Genomic DNA, 15,741 nt, shown 5'->3' with positions numbered 1-15,741 from the left:
CTTTTTTTAGTGCCACGTTATGGAGAGGATACTTCCACCTCATCACCTGGCTAACTTTGCATTCAACTCCCTCGAATTTGAAGGTAATTGGTTTCGACGTCAACGAAATGGGTGACGCATCACCTATTTTCTTCGTCAGCCAAACAATACCGACTACTCTTATTGGGCCAGGCCTCAGCTCTTTAGGGCCTAGCAGACCCTCTAACAGCTAAATACAGAGACATCGACTCACCTTATCCGCAAACGAGCATCCGTGCGAGCCACCAAGATCTCTATTGCTTGCCGTTGCCGCATAAAAAGATCCAAATAAATGATGGACGATACCTACCGGGCAACCGAGGGTAACAGATGATACGAACGTGAACGAACGGGTAGTCACCAATAACCAATCAGGACGTGAAATTTCAAGTCTTTATTATGACAAAAGTCTACCAACAGCAGAGATATCACAACAGGAGGATCCATTGCCAACACACGACCAAACCCTAATATTATTCCTCGTCAGTTGTTGACGATAAAAGTGAACAAATTGTGATTTATACTGACAAATGCCCTGCTGCTGCATATAATGAAACTAATTATTCTAATAAATTATTCACAGCTCATATGACAGCCCAATTATGACGGGGCCGAAACTCTATGTTACCACTGGGAACCAATCTAACTAATGGAAGTTTACACCAACTTTATATCTCTAAATTTTAAGAGCAGGGCCTTTATACAACCCTCTCCTGATCACAAAACTATCTGGAGGCTGATACTCTTCCAACCAACCCACTTCAGAAGCCTTCATCCCATCCGGTAAAATACTTTCTGCGTATTCTATATAGTCATCTGAAGATGATAAGAACGAGTCAGAAACAACCACCGAATAAGAGTTAATTGCACACAGATCCCCTGTAGTATTGCGCTTCGGAACTTATTATCACTTAAAAGTTTCATTCCGGCAGATAGACCCTCCGGGTAACAATTTTTTTTTTTTAAATCTTTTACCCTGGGTGAAATTTTGGCGGATATTGCTCCTTTGCTCCTGGTGAAATTAGTGAGTCTATCTTAGGGTTAAACGGTCAAAAAGTTTCATCTAGATGCATCTGCCAAAATCAAACTACTGGGGTAATAAGTTCCAATGCGAGATACTACAGTCCATTTGCAATTAACCCATCAAGTAGCTGAGAACCTTGAGACAGCTATAAAAGATTACCAGATAGATCCTTTTTTGGTAACTTCCGGAAATATGAGCAATGTCGCCCATCCTCTGATGAATAAGGGGGCGTTAAAATGTCGAAGAGCGCACACGGGGTTATAGCTTTAAAGCAGTGGATATTACCACCAGTAGTAGGATAAAGAACTGTTGTTCCACATGGTGCTGACATTTCGCCATCTCTAACAAGCTTTGCAGGTCTTGCTACAAATTCAAGAAGAAATGCATCAGAGACTAAAGATTTTCTAATAAGAAGTTATGCATGAAGAAGATAATGACAACGATCAATAACCACTTATATGGATCCGCAAAAGCACAACACGGGTATTTGTAGTGTAATCTAATAAAGTTTAAATTAAGATATGAGAATGCTAGTGAATACTGATGCACAACACGGGTATTTGTAGTGTAATCTAATAAAGTTTAAATTAAGATATGAGAATGCTAGTGAATACTGATAAGTCTTAAGTATCAATTGTACCATACCAGATTCGAAGCATGTCAATCAAGTTCTAATCAGAAAATAACACTGCTTTTGCCTGATAACTACCATCACAAAAGAAGTTATGAAGTTTAAAGTATCAGACATTGATTAAATGAAGTTATACTTAGAATAAAAAAAGTCCAGAAAACTTGTGATTAAAATGTTGATTTATAGATTTAAAGTCAAATAATCATCATTCAACAATCAACATTTTCAAACAGAACCGCAACCGCCAAAAGTTACAAATAGTTCTGCTTTAGCCTCACAGTGAAAACTTGTTAATTAGAAAAGACCTAAAAATAGATAGATAGTGTTTGGATTCATCTGTTTTTGGTCTAATCCAATATGATAAATCATCAAAACTCATAGCTTGTTAGTTTTAATTCATCAAGAATTATGACATAGAAGATTACAAAATAAATCATCACATAACCGCTTTATCTCCACAATTGTTATATTAGTCTTAACTCATAAGCCATAACTAGGAATCCAGCTTAACTATTCAATTGGATTGACTCTACCCCAGACTATGTAGCCTGGAAAATTCTAATCAGAAGTCATACCTGTACCGGACATGTTCCTGTACCCGTACGTACCATACCGAAACCTTTTGGACGCTTCTTGAATGTATGCATACTTTTATTCCAGCGTATACTCAATTATATAATATGTCAGATATTGCCTACTATATTCACTAGGCTTTGTAATTTTAACATATTTTTTTAAATCTTTGTTTTGCATTAATACCGACAACATGATAATCCAGTCTAACAGTTTGCAACCACGAAAAATCCCGTCAATGAACGTGAATTTCAATAAAGGAATGCCACAATATCAAACCTCAAAGAAAGGATTTGGCTCCAAATCCTTCCAAAAAGTTTAAATGATACGGGTGTATCTTCTCTTCAGGAGCTTAGTGATCCTCATGGGAGCTTGAGGATAGGAGATTCTCATATCTTGGGAATAGGAGCATGGATGGAGCCAAAGAAGACGGCGAAAGAAGTCAACAGGAGCGAAACGCAAAAGAAACAGGGTAAACTGGCAGATCTCTGGCCGGTCGACCGCAGCACACATGTCGGTCGACCGGAAAACCTGCACGCTGCAGGGTTTAAGAAAACTCTCTGGCCGGTCGACCGGACCAAGCCTGGCGGTCGACCGGATCGCGATTTCTGGGTTTCCTGTTTCGTTTTGGATTCTGTTTTGGCAGGGATTCCTGATTCTTTTGGGCTTGTTTATTTACAAGATTGCCATCCACGTTTGCACACATATAAATAGGATTGTTTTAGGGTTCTAAACAATCAGATCTCAGATAGAAGTGATCAAGAGAAATTCTAATAATTGTATTAGGGTTTAGAGAGAGAATTGAGAGGTTGTTCTCGATTCTAGTGAGATTGTGAGGGAGAGATTGTAATCTTTTGTTCTTCATAATCTAGAGAAGGTATTTTCCTTCGCCTTATACTGAGTTGTTCTTGTGTTTTGGTCATCCTCTTCTCAACCCACCTTTTGGTAATTCCGCGACCAAAGGGTGCTCGCACGGCGACTCGTATCATTAAAGCATAAAATATGTTCATGTGCATGTGTCGGTAGAATAAGCCACCAACACAAGAAATTTTCTTCCCTCAAAAATCATGACAGATGAGCAGTCTAACTAAACATCATGATTTTTATCCCTAAAGTGATTATCCATACCCAAAAACAATCTTGATGAAAAAAATTAAAAGCGATTTAAGGACTTTTTACCCATTCATCCAAAGGTTATAAAATTAACAGTATGTCAATAATACAACACATGATACACTTGATTTATGGATAGATGTTCATCCGGCAATCGCCAATCACCTTTTGAAGGTAAAAAAAACTTAAGAAAACTCGATCACCACGAAAAATAGCATTTCACGAAGAAGGTAATTCCTTTTTAATTGAAGGATTGAACAATGCCTAAGAAATTGACAGTAGATAATCCAAAAAGAATCACAAGTAATTCAAAAATGTTCTATCTTCTACTAGTTAGGCATAACAAAAAGATTAAAATAACTAAAAAATCTAATATAAAAAGTACGGTCCATTGCATGAGCCTCCCACCATTGTGGGTGGGATGATCAGATGTACCCAACCTCAGCCCATATGCGGAGAGGCTATTTTCCGAGCCACGGTCTCCAGAAAGGCAGCAACCAATATAGTTGCACCAAATCTCACCCTCAACTAAAAGATCGTGCATATGCCTCACAAATCACGAACCCTTACTAAGTCATTACCCTTACATAAAAACTAAACATAATCAGCTCATAAAACATCCTAAAATGATGAAATGATCTACCAACGAAGGTGATGTTTTGACCAACTTGCTGTTAATATCCAAACTACCTACTTTAATGTTAACAAGTCTCTGGCCGGTCGACCGAACACTCAGCACCGGTCGACCGGATAAGTGCACACTACAAGACGAGAAACGTGTTCTCTGGTCGGTTGACCGAGACACACTTGTCAGTCGACCGATAGTGGGAGACCGATCGACCGGTATTGGTACATCAGTCGGCCGGATCAGTTTCCTAGACCTAGTTGGACTCTGTTTTGAGACGAATCCTGGTTGAGTTTTGACTTGGTTATTTACGATTTTGTCATCCACGTTGCTTACCCTATAAATAGGGATTGTTTAGGGTTTCTAAACATAAGAAGAGAGATTCTAATCATTAGATTGGATTAAAAAGAGAATAGAAAGGTTATTCTTTATTCTAGCGAGATTGTGAGGGAGAAATTTTGTTATCTTTGAAATTCTTCATAATCTAGAGAAGGTATTTTCCTTCGTCAATTGAATTGTCATGTGTGTTCCTGCTGTTTTCTTCTCAACCCCACATTTGATAATTCCGCGATCAAATGTGCTCGCTCGGCAACTCGTATCAAGTTGGTATCAGAGCAAATCAGATCCTACAAAGGAGTATCCTGTGTATGATCCTTACTCAATCGCAATACAAGAAGCTAGGCAAGATCCTTGTGTTTTTAGAAGAAGTTCAGAAATCAAGGAAGAAGAAGATGACGGAAAGTGACAATTCAACAAGGCTTGATGCGTTGGAGAAACATATCGAAACAATCGGGTCGACTCTCACGCAACTCGTTGATCTCATCTATGGAAGGGACAAAAAGGACGAATCTTTTTCCAGGTCCAAGAATAAACCTGTAAAGTCCGATGGAGACAGTGAGAATTCAGATTCCGATGAGGAGGTCGGGGCCGTCAAGACTGCTCCGTATCATGGGGTTAAGGGGCCTTACCAAAATCTGAATATTGATTTCAGAGTAAAGATTCATGTTTATGATGAGAGTGTTAACGTCGAAAGGATTGATGATTGGATCGAGCGTATGGAGACTTATTTTACTCCTTATGGCTATTCGTCAAAAAAAAGATCGTTTTTGCGACATTGAAGCTTACAAATCACGCATTGACATGGTGAAAATCCTATTGCAAGCAGGAGAAGAAAGCGATGTCGTGGAACAAATTCAAGGAGTTGCTAAGAAAGCAGTTCTACCCGGTGGGATTCATTGAAGAGCGCTGGTACAAATGGTACGGCTTGCGCCAAAAGATTCAAACCGTTCAAGAATACACGATTGAGTTTCAACAAGTGATGGTCCTCAACATTGCGATGGAGTACTCGGTCTTTATGAAGTATTGAACGAATACCTCCGGAAGGAGATGAAGCTATTCATGGTTGAGTCAATTGCAGAGGCGAGCGTGAAAGTTATTGCCATTAAAGGCAAGCAAAAGAAGGGCAACGAGCCGAAAGGGATGCCAAACAAGCAGGAGGTAAGTCTAGTGGCTCCCAACCTGAGGAGAAGAAGAAGAGCGACCCAGGGAAGGCAGGATTGGCTTGTAATCACTGCAAGTAGACAGGGCTCATCTGAAACCGAAGTATCCTCCTCTGAAATCGATGCTAGGAGAAGTATCCTCATCTGAAACCGAAGAGATTAAAGGAGGAGAAAAAGACATACGTGATAGCACAGGATCCTCATCTGATACTGAAGGGATTAAAGGAGGAGAAAAAGGTAGGATTAAAGAAGGATTAAAGGAAGAGAAAAACTCAATAAAGGCAGGATTGACTTGTAATCGATGCTAGGAGAAGTATCCTCATCTGAAACCGAAGGAATTAAAGGAGGAGAAAAAGACATACGTGATAGCACAGGGTCCGAAGAAAGTCCCCGGGATGACAGAGCATAACAGCAGTATCAACCTTATAGCAGAAAAACAGATCACGAAGGAAGACGGAGACCCCAGAGAGCAGCTTTTTGTTCTTAAATTGCAGGTGAAGACTAGCTTGGTTAATGTTATCATTGATCCAAGGAGCTAGAAGAATTTAATATCTGAAGCATTGGTTCAGAAGCTAGGTCTGAAAACTGTCAAGCATCCGAAGCCCTATCCTTTAGGGTGGATTCAGAAGGAGTCGGGTTGAGTGTGATCAATCAATGCACTTTCATATTTGCACTCCACGAGTTGTATATTGATGAGGTCACGTGTGATATCGTTCAGGTTATACTGGGCAATCCTTATTTGTGGGATAGGTACGCGGTCTACGACAAACGGGCCCAGAAATATACGTTCACCAAGGATGACGAGCAGTTCATATTTTGTTTCGCATCTCTTCCGTAGAAGACGAGTTTGATGGTGACTCAGGCAAAAAAGCTAGTGAATGTAAGCAAGAAGTTTGTTTTATTATTCATTAGGCCTTATAAGGAGCAGCTGAGTAGAGTATGTTTGACTATCTTGAGCAAGCTTCAGAAGGGAGATCTTAACAGGTTGAAGGCCAAGTATGTAGATTTATTTTCGGAGATCATTGGGCTACCGCCGAGACAGAATGTGGAGCACGAGATTATGTTGACGGGAGAGAGTTCTTTGCCGAATATAGCCTTTTACCGCACATCTGTACAAGAGTCCGAGGAGATCAAGAAGCAAGTTCAGGAACTTCTAGAGACGGGAGTGATAGTGCCTAGTTGTTTACCTTGTGGGTTGCTAGTGTTGTTAGTGCCCAAGAAAGATGGAGGCTAGCGTATGTGCGTGGATCTCACTATCACAGAATCGTTACCCACTATCACCGGGCGCTCAACGAGATAACAGTCAAGAATCGTTACCCACTATCACAGATCGATGATCTTATGGATCAGTTAGAAGGAGCAAGGTTCTTCACAAAGTTTGATCTCAAGTCTGGTTACCATCAGGTGAGGATTCGATAGGATGCCACTTGGAAGACTGCGTTCAAGACTAAACAGGACATGTTCGAGTGGTTGGTGATGTCGTTCGGGTTATGCAACGCTTCAGTGACCTTTATGAGGCTCATGAATGATTTGTTGCGACCTTTTATAGAGGATTTTATGATAGTTTATCTCGATGATATCTTGATGTATAGCAGGACCTGGGAGGAGCATCTTGTTCATGTAGAGAAGGTTTTTAAAATGCTGCAGGACAGACAGCTGAAGCTTAACGGGAAAAAGTACGAATTTGAGAAGGACGACCTAGTGTATCTCGGTTTCATCGTGGGGAAGAGCCAGTGGAGAATAGATCCAAGCAAGATGGAGGTGATCACGAAGTGGCCGGCGCCTAGGATAGTAACGGATGTGAGAAGCTTCATGGGGGGCTTGCCAATATTTGCGCAAATTTATTCGATATTTTTCTACTTATGCGACACCTTTACATGGTCTTACAAAGGCGAAGGTTCAGTTTGAGTGGGGACGAACGCATGAGGCTTTTCAGTTACTGAAGAGGAAGATATTGGAGGTACTGGTGTTAGCGTTGCCTAATTTACAGAGGACCTCCGAGGTAGAGACTGACGCTTTTAGTTATGCTATGGACGCTGTGTTGACACAGGATAGGAAGCCGGTGGAATACCATTCTGGATGTTTACGGGTGCTATTCTGAACTATCCTACCTACGATAAGAAGTTTTATGCACTCTATTAGGCGATCAAGCATTGGAGGGTGTATTTTTTGGGTAAGGAGGTGGTTGTGCACTCAGATCACAAGTCATTGGAGTTTCTACATACCCAAACCAAGCTGCAACAGGCACGACACATGAAGTGGATGTCCTATTTGATGGCGTTCAACATCATCATTAGGTACAAAAAAAAGACAACGAACAAGTTGGTCGATATGTTATCTCGACCGCCAGTTAGAGCTTTATTGGTGACGATGCGTATTCCGCCCTTGGTTCTTTTAGAATATGTACAGATGTACACATCTAGCAGAGACTTCGATAGTGTGTTCGAGCAGACGAAGGTTGGTCGAAGGGGGGAGTATGAGATTGGAGCAAATGGTTTGTTGTATCGTGGGACGTTACTTTGCATTCCGAAGGACGACGATCGATTACAGTGGATTCGAGAGGCACATATATCACGTGTGCAAGGTCATTTGGGATTCATAAGACGCTTCTCAATCTATGACGCCATGTCTTTTGGCAAAAGATGTTGGAGGACGTTACCAAGTATGTTGGAGGGTGTAAGCTATGTTGCATATCAAAGCCTTCTAACAGCAAGAGGGGATTGTATCTATCATTGTCGGTATCTTCGAGACCGTGGGAGAGTTTCTATGGATTTCTTAGAAGGTTTGCCGACGACCAAACATAGACATGATTACTTGTTTGTTGTGGTGAACCGGTTTAGCAAGATGATGATCTTGATTCCTTACAAGAAGATCATGACGAAAGCGGGTGCAATGCAGTTGTTCTTTGAACATGTGTGGAAACACTTTGGGTTGTCGAGTTCGATTATTTCGGATCGGGATAGCCGGTTTCTCAGGCACTTTTAGGATTCTTTGTGGAGTTTAATGGACACTAAATTGAAGAAGAACACGGCCTTTCATCCATGATAAACAGAAGTAGTCAACCGGACTATGATTCACGTGTTGCGGGGTATAATTTCAGGCATCCCAAGACTTGGGATGAGAGCTTACCGTACCTTCAGTTTGCTTTCAACAGGGCTATTCATAGATCTTCGAAAAAATCACCGTTTGAGACGTGTTATGGGTTTTTACCTCCAAGTCCATTCGACTTAGTATTCTCTAGTGAAACTACGGCCGACGGCAAAAAAGGGAGCGAAAGACAACGAGCTCAACGATTTCTAGAGAAGATTGCACAGATTCACGCTACGGTTGAAGCTCAGTTAAAGAAATCATAAACAAAATACAAGGCAAAACATGATCAACATCGAGCTCTTTGTAATTTTGACAAAAGTCACATGGTGTGGCTAAAGTTAAGGAGTGGCTAAAAAGAGAAGGGGAGAACTTAAAACCTATACGATATGATCCGTTTCGGATTCTTGATCAGATTGGTGACGACGCCTTCAAGCTAGATTTGCCACCTTACTTAGGCATGTATTCGGTGATTAATGTCGAGTACTTTAAATTATTTGAGCCTCCATTGTTGGACAATGAGGGTGACGACAAAGTGATCTTACCGCACGTTGAAAATTTGTGGTTTGATAGAGAATAACCGCTGAAAGAGGATTGCATTTTGGAGCAGAATATGACTACGACGAGACGCGAGACGAAGGAGTCGTTTCTGATCAGACGTCAAGATCAGGTTCCTAGCAAGACCAGATGGTTCAATAGGAAAGGAGGGGCTCGCGAGTTCCCTCAGGTAAAGTTCTAACTTGAACGGGACTTCAAGTTCCTAAAGGGGGAGCCATGATACGGGTGTATCTTTTTCTATGCTTCGAGAACTTAACGATCATCATGAGAGCTTGAGGATAGATGATTCTCATGGGAGTTCGAGAATAGAGACGTGGGTAGAGCCATTGGTGGTGGCAAAAACGGTCAAAAGTAGGAAAAACGATGAAATCAGGAATCTGGCGACAAGTCTTTGGCCGGTCGACCGAATACTCAGCACCAGTCGACCGGATAAGTACACACTACAGGACGAGAAACGTGTTCTCTGGTCGGTCAACCGAGACACTTATCAGTCGACCGATAGTGGGAGAATGGTCGACCGATAGTGGGAGAATGGTCGATCGGTATTGGTACATCGATCGATCGGATCGGTCTCTTAGACCGAGATGGACTCTGTTTTGAGACGAGACGAATCCTGATTGAGTTTTGACTTGGTTATTTATGATTTTGCCATCCACGTTGTTTACCCTATAAATAGTGATTGTTTAGGGTTTCTAAACATAAAAGAAGAGATTCTAATCATCAAATTGGATTAAAAGGAGAATAGAGAGGTTCCTTATTCTAGTGAGATTGTGAGGGAGAAATTTTATAATCTTTGAAATTCTTCATAATCTAGAGAATGCATTTTCCTTCGTCAATTGAATTGTCTTGTGTGTTCCTATTGTTTTCTTCTCAACCCCACCTTTGATACTTCCGCGATCAAAGGTGCTCGCTTGGCGACTCGTATCATATCTTGGGGGCGAAAACTCAAGATTAAGTTTAAAATGGAAAAATGAAGAGCCTTGAACTAATAATAGGTTGGGTTGATGTTGCATGAGTAGCGAAGAAGACAACATAGGTTTATATAAGCCTAACAAATCAAGACTTCTAACTCAATTAATCAGCACCACAAAGGTATCCACAACAGCTGCAGCAACAAAGCTTTTATCCTAAATTTAGAGTATACTACATGAATCCTATTCTTCCGTTTGGTACCAGTTTGAGTCATCTCCTCTGTTAACTTTTATTATATCCTTTTTAATTGCTTCTTACCAGGTGCTTTTGATCAATTCCTCCGTTACCTATAATATTATCACTTCCTAGCTGATATGCTAAGAATCAACCAGCTATTTAAGATGTTAAAATTGATCTCACCGTAGTGATGACGTTAACCAATATGTTTTATGTCCTAATTAATCCTTTCTTATTGAATTCAAGAAGTTGTTATGCATCCCTATTTAGGCACCAATATCAAAGTAAACTAATAAAGTAAAACGAGAGAAACACACACCTTTGGATGGATCAAGTGATCCTTCTGTACCAATCCAGTCATATGACTTGACATGCAAAGTGCCATACAGAAGCTTGCTCAAGACAGTCATTCCAGGATGATTATGAAGAGGTATAATGGAAGAAGGAGGCATGCAAAATATTCCGATCTGCATAAATGTTTAGATTAACATCATATAAATCACCAATTCTCATCATGATATTGGTCAAAGATGTCTAGTAATTTATTCACCAGTATCACATAATACAAACCCTTAGTAGCCTAAGAGTTACTATTATTGCATGACAAAAAGAACTAGCTGTTTCAAAATAGAAACATTAATGCTTACAGAGAAGCTTTCACACTCGTGTATGTGCAAATACTGAATCGGAGGCAAATACTGACTGCTCCCATTTCGGCTTTTTTTCCCATTCAAAGGATTTGTAGGTTTCCACCCTCGTACTAGTTGAGCATCCTGTTCAAGACCCACGTGGGCTGGCTTTATGTCATCTGCATAAATATAGAAGATATTGTATATTTTATGTCCGTCCATGTAAAAGAAGACATGCATATCCACCACTGCCACTTTGGAACTTAATATAGTGCTCATTGTTATCGAGGTAAAGAAAACGGATAAAATGTACATAAAGTTGTTATCTACCAGTTAGCAAAAATAACAAGGATTTACTAAACCTTCCAGTTTTCCTTAATCTCCAACATTTAAGCAAACGAAAAATAGAAGTTTAGGCTTTAGAGTGAGATTTGGTGTAGTAGCAGTAGTAATAAGAGTGAGAATATTGACTTCCATAATCTAATCTTCTTCTTCTTCTTCTTTTCCCTTTTTTTCTTTTCGCAATAACTCGGGATCAACTCTCCTCTAGAGGTGCATTGATATTGAAAAACGCACTTCTAAGATTTGTTCCATAAAAGTCTCCATTTTATATTTGAAATAATATTGAAATTGAGACCTTCACCTATATCTTGATTGGAAAATTTGCACATTCAGAAAGTTTTAATATCTAATATGGTATTTGCCTTTTCTTACAAATAAAACCCCAAAATTTATGCTATATGTAGCTCGTTGTGTATTTTCTTTTGTGGTTATCATATGCCGTGCCACAAATGGCTGGTATTTAATAGCACTACATACTAAATATGACCATCAAAATACACTAATGATGCAAAAGTAGTGCATAATAACAAAATCAACACATGCCAACCCCGATGTTACAACGATGCACAATGAAGGATAGTTAAGCAAATAAAAAACAGGCTTCCTTTAGTTGCCAATGGCCAATACTTATACATCAAAAGATTTTTTTTAACTTTCTTCTTTTTGTTTCAGATTAGATATATATAAATAGCATATTTGACTTCCAAGACATTTTTTATAACATGTAAAGAAAACCTCATCTCACCTAAACGAGCTCGAACTTTTTCAAGAGCTTCAGCTGATATAGGTCCATTGGGAGAAAATGATGCTTTACATGCTTCATATAGCTTTCGTATCACGGGCATCGTGCAAGAACGAACGGACCAATGAAAAGATGCAACCAAATACAAAGATCAAGCTAAAAAAAACTCCAAAACCACTTATGAAGCTTCACTTGTATAAATGACTTGCCAAATAAATGGGCTCCCAGGATGTCCTAATTTAAATTAAACACCTTGCTTCTCTTTGAGGACATGATACTAGAGCGAAGGAGAACTCTAAATTCACAGTTAGATAGAAGGAAAGTAGAAATATGCTCATGCTATGATATACGGTCCCTCCAATCAAGCTCTGCCAGCACAATATATACCTGCACAATTCCATAATTACAAAATAAAAATAAAAATAAAAATATATCATATATAAATGACTAAATTGGCTGCAGAAACAGTGTGGCACATGGTGTCAGTGTGTAGATGTAAGATGGGGTGAGTTGGACAGAACTGAGACAATTGACAAGATAAATTTCCATAGAATCAAAATAGAAGTTAAATCTAATAATCCTTCCCTCAATCAACTCTGAAAGCCTATGACACAAAGATTAGGCACTAGGCCCTTTTCATCAATGATTTACTTGTTCCAGATTACAAAACAATATGTAAATAGGTAGTATGCTACAGTGTGTTTGTACTCATCAGATAGTGTGTGTTTCAATGTCTTAAATGTGTCACGCTTTAAAGCCTCACGCGCTCAGGCGAGGCAGTTTTGTACCTCAGTGCCGCACATATCGCCAAGCTATGAAGGTGACTAAGGCAAAGCCTTTTGGCTCATCAAAGCTCGCCTAAGAAAGGTGCAATAAGGCATGAAAGGTATTTGATGCTGTTAGAATTTCTAAGGGCGTGAAAAGTGTTTCACAAAGGAAAGTTTGTTTTTGTTTTTAATTTTTTTGTTTCTTCTCTCTTGGTTTATTTTTTGTTATTTTTAATCATGATGTACCCAATTATCAATATTATTTTGAGGTCATGCCACAACAAGAATCTTGAAAATTCAAACTTTTCACTTAATTATTTATAATAGTAGTTACTATTTCGTATTATTATTTAGTATTTAGTATTTATAACTTTATTTAGGTAGTTTATGTCTTGTACTGACTTTGAAAATTCGGTTGTGATTTATTTAGATCTTGTTCAATTGCATATTATTTGAACCATTTTTGAATTGTTTGAAGATTTGTCGTCTTGGTTTACTCAAGCAGTCACCTCTTCTAGCGTTCCTCACCTCAGACGACATAGGACCTCATTGCCTTTTACCTTGTCATTCACTTTTAAAATAATGTTGTGTTTGTAAGGAAGATGATATATGAATATTTTACTTGTTAAATGTGCATGATCCTAATCGATTTATATAATGAGTTAACAAGCCAAGATTTAAATTTGAGAATCTCCTTAAAGAAGTCTCGTAGAGTAGAAGGGGTTTAATTCCCTTTCATAAAGTAAAAAACAACTAAGGAAAACATTAGCAAATGGTCATTATTGACCTAACATAGTTCCACTTTCGAATAATTGGAAGAACAAGATCAGAAGGAGACATACACCATGCATAAAAGTGAGATTAAGGAAATTATCAGTTAAATATGACAATTTCCAGCTTGAGATTCCAGATGATCAGGTAGCTAATAGCATATTGAACCCATGTTTAGCGCTTCATTCGATTCTAGAGGAATCCACAAACAGATGAAATATGTTTGTGTAACTAAGGTTTACATGAAAACGGAAAAGACTGAGATCTCACAAATAAGTATTAAGATAAGGATGAAGATGGGTACAGCTAGGGTCCTAGCTATAATTGTCTTAGATAGAATAGAAATAGACAAATAGACATGGAAAATTAGACTAAGAAAATACAGTACAGGATGCAAAAGAGAAATATAACCTCCATATACTTCAAGCCCTTTTACAATTACACATGAGCACAACAGCTAGACAACAGAGCCACATTACCTGATATATGTATTTGGTTGTAGAACACTATTTGTCAGAAAGAGGGAAGCATAGAAGATAAGCAAGAAGACCAACGCACTAGATTGAATCAGTAAATCAGATATAGCACAAGTACTTGAAACCTGGAACTAACATTGATCTTAATGTGTAACAACAACAATTTACCCCATTTACTTTACAATTCATGTTAAGAGTGAGCTGGGTCTAAGAAACCGGGCAACTTAAAACACTTTGTTCTGAGTTTGAATGCCATGACCATTCCAGAAAAATAAGAGTAATGGCATGAACCCAAAGCAACAAAATTGACTAAAATCAGTACAAGATACGATCAAATATGCCAAATGCATGGATCTTTCGTAAAGGGCTAACTCAACACGATACATATTAACTTATTAAGTACTTGTGAAATGCTTGATAGATGCATACCAATCCATCTCTTTTGATACCCTAAAGTCTATTGCTTTCCAACATCTATTGATGATATGCAACAAGAATAATAACAACAAGAATAATAACAATAATCATCATCATCATCAAATTGATAAGGTATTCAAATGTGGCTTCATAAATGTATTCAGTTTGACCCTATGGACAAGTATCCTTTTGATCAATTGCCTACTATTTTCCCCCTTGCTCACGCACAATAAAGGCCAATCATCAAAGGATAGACTTAAAATGGTCATTTATTGTGAGGCTGACTTACCAAACATCAACAAGGTCATGGTTATGATCATGTCTAAGTTAATTGGTGTCTTTATCTTTACAAACTCGGCCGAGTTTGTAAAGGCAACATCATAAACAAGATTCAAATAAAACTAATCTTTGCGATTCTACAGAAATAAATATGAGACTTCCTAATATATAACCATACGTGCTCCATAAGACCATGATCTATGATAAATTTTTAAATTAACTTACTTGATCTAGCTAAAAATTAAAATTAAAATAAAAAGGAAACTACCAAAGGGTACTCCATAGTAATAAGAATTCCAATTCAGATACACAGATTCAATTCGGCTGGGGAAAAGGATAAAATCTCCCCAGTAAAGGCGTGACTCGTGTAGAAATTCTCCAAGAACTAACTTAATCTAACTCAAGACTGCAATAAAATGAGAGAAAATGGTGGATAAATAATATGACTTCACAACTAAGACTTACTTGAGCGTAGAATAGGGTCGAAATTGTTGGGGGGGTCGGAGCGAGATTTCTAGGGTTTTGAGATTGGGGCTTTTGAGGAGAGAGGGATCGATGCCCTCGATCGAAACGAGAGAGAGGGCGACAGTGGAGGGGGTATTTAGGGATTAAAAGGACATGTGAAAGTGAAGAATCTAGACGGAGAGAGAGAGAGAGCAGTGCTTTTGCTGGAGAAATCAGCTGAGGTCGGTCAAATGGGCAGAAGCTCCAACCAAAAAACACAGTAGCTTTTTCCCTTATTTTTGGTATATTTGCCCTTTGATACCCCAAGTTAAACACCATTTGTGACTTGGAGACCCTCAAGTTTGCAAATTTTTTAACATTGGTACCCCAAAGGTTTTTTTCTACAGAACTTCATAACCTAATGTTTACACACTTCTAGCTTTGATACCTCAGAATTTGTACAAATTTTCTGCTTTTGTACCCTAATTTTTTGGCATCAAAGTGGTAAAAATAAATTAGATGTGAACTTTAGGATAGTAAACTATAAGGGAAAATCTTTAAAATATCAACATTAAAGAATATGTAAACTTTAAAGTA

The 15,741-nt window shown here is 38.7% G+C and overlaps 1 protein-coding gene across 1 annotated transcript; it reads right to left on the bottom strand.

Annotated features, from left to right (window-relative positions):
• Positions 461-15,421, bottom strand: LOC109823079 (plant cysteine oxidase 4-like). Its single transcript, XM_020389377.1, has 6 exons — positions 15,166-15,421; positions 11,994-12,377; positions 10,925-11,085; positions 10,597-10,744; positions 1,202-1,405; positions 461-834 (listed from the first exon to the last, which is right to left on the bottom strand). The coding sequence occupies exons 2-6, from the start codon at positions 12,091-12,093 to the stop codon at positions 695-697; spliced, it is 753 nt and encodes a 250-aa protein (XP_020244966.1). The 5' UTR covers positions 12,094-12,377; positions 15,166-15,421; the 3' UTR covers positions 461-694.

Source organism: Asparagus officinalis, chromosome 1 (assembly GCF_001876935.1).
Source record: "Asparagus officinalis chromosome 1, Aspof.V1, whole genome shotgun sequence".
NCBI classification, from domain to species: Eukaryota; Viridiplantae; Streptophyta; class Magnoliopsida; order Asparagales; family Asparagaceae; genus Asparagus; species Asparagus officinalis.
Note: the sequence above shows the minus strand (reverse complement) of the source record. Positions and strands in the feature narration are given on the sequence as shown.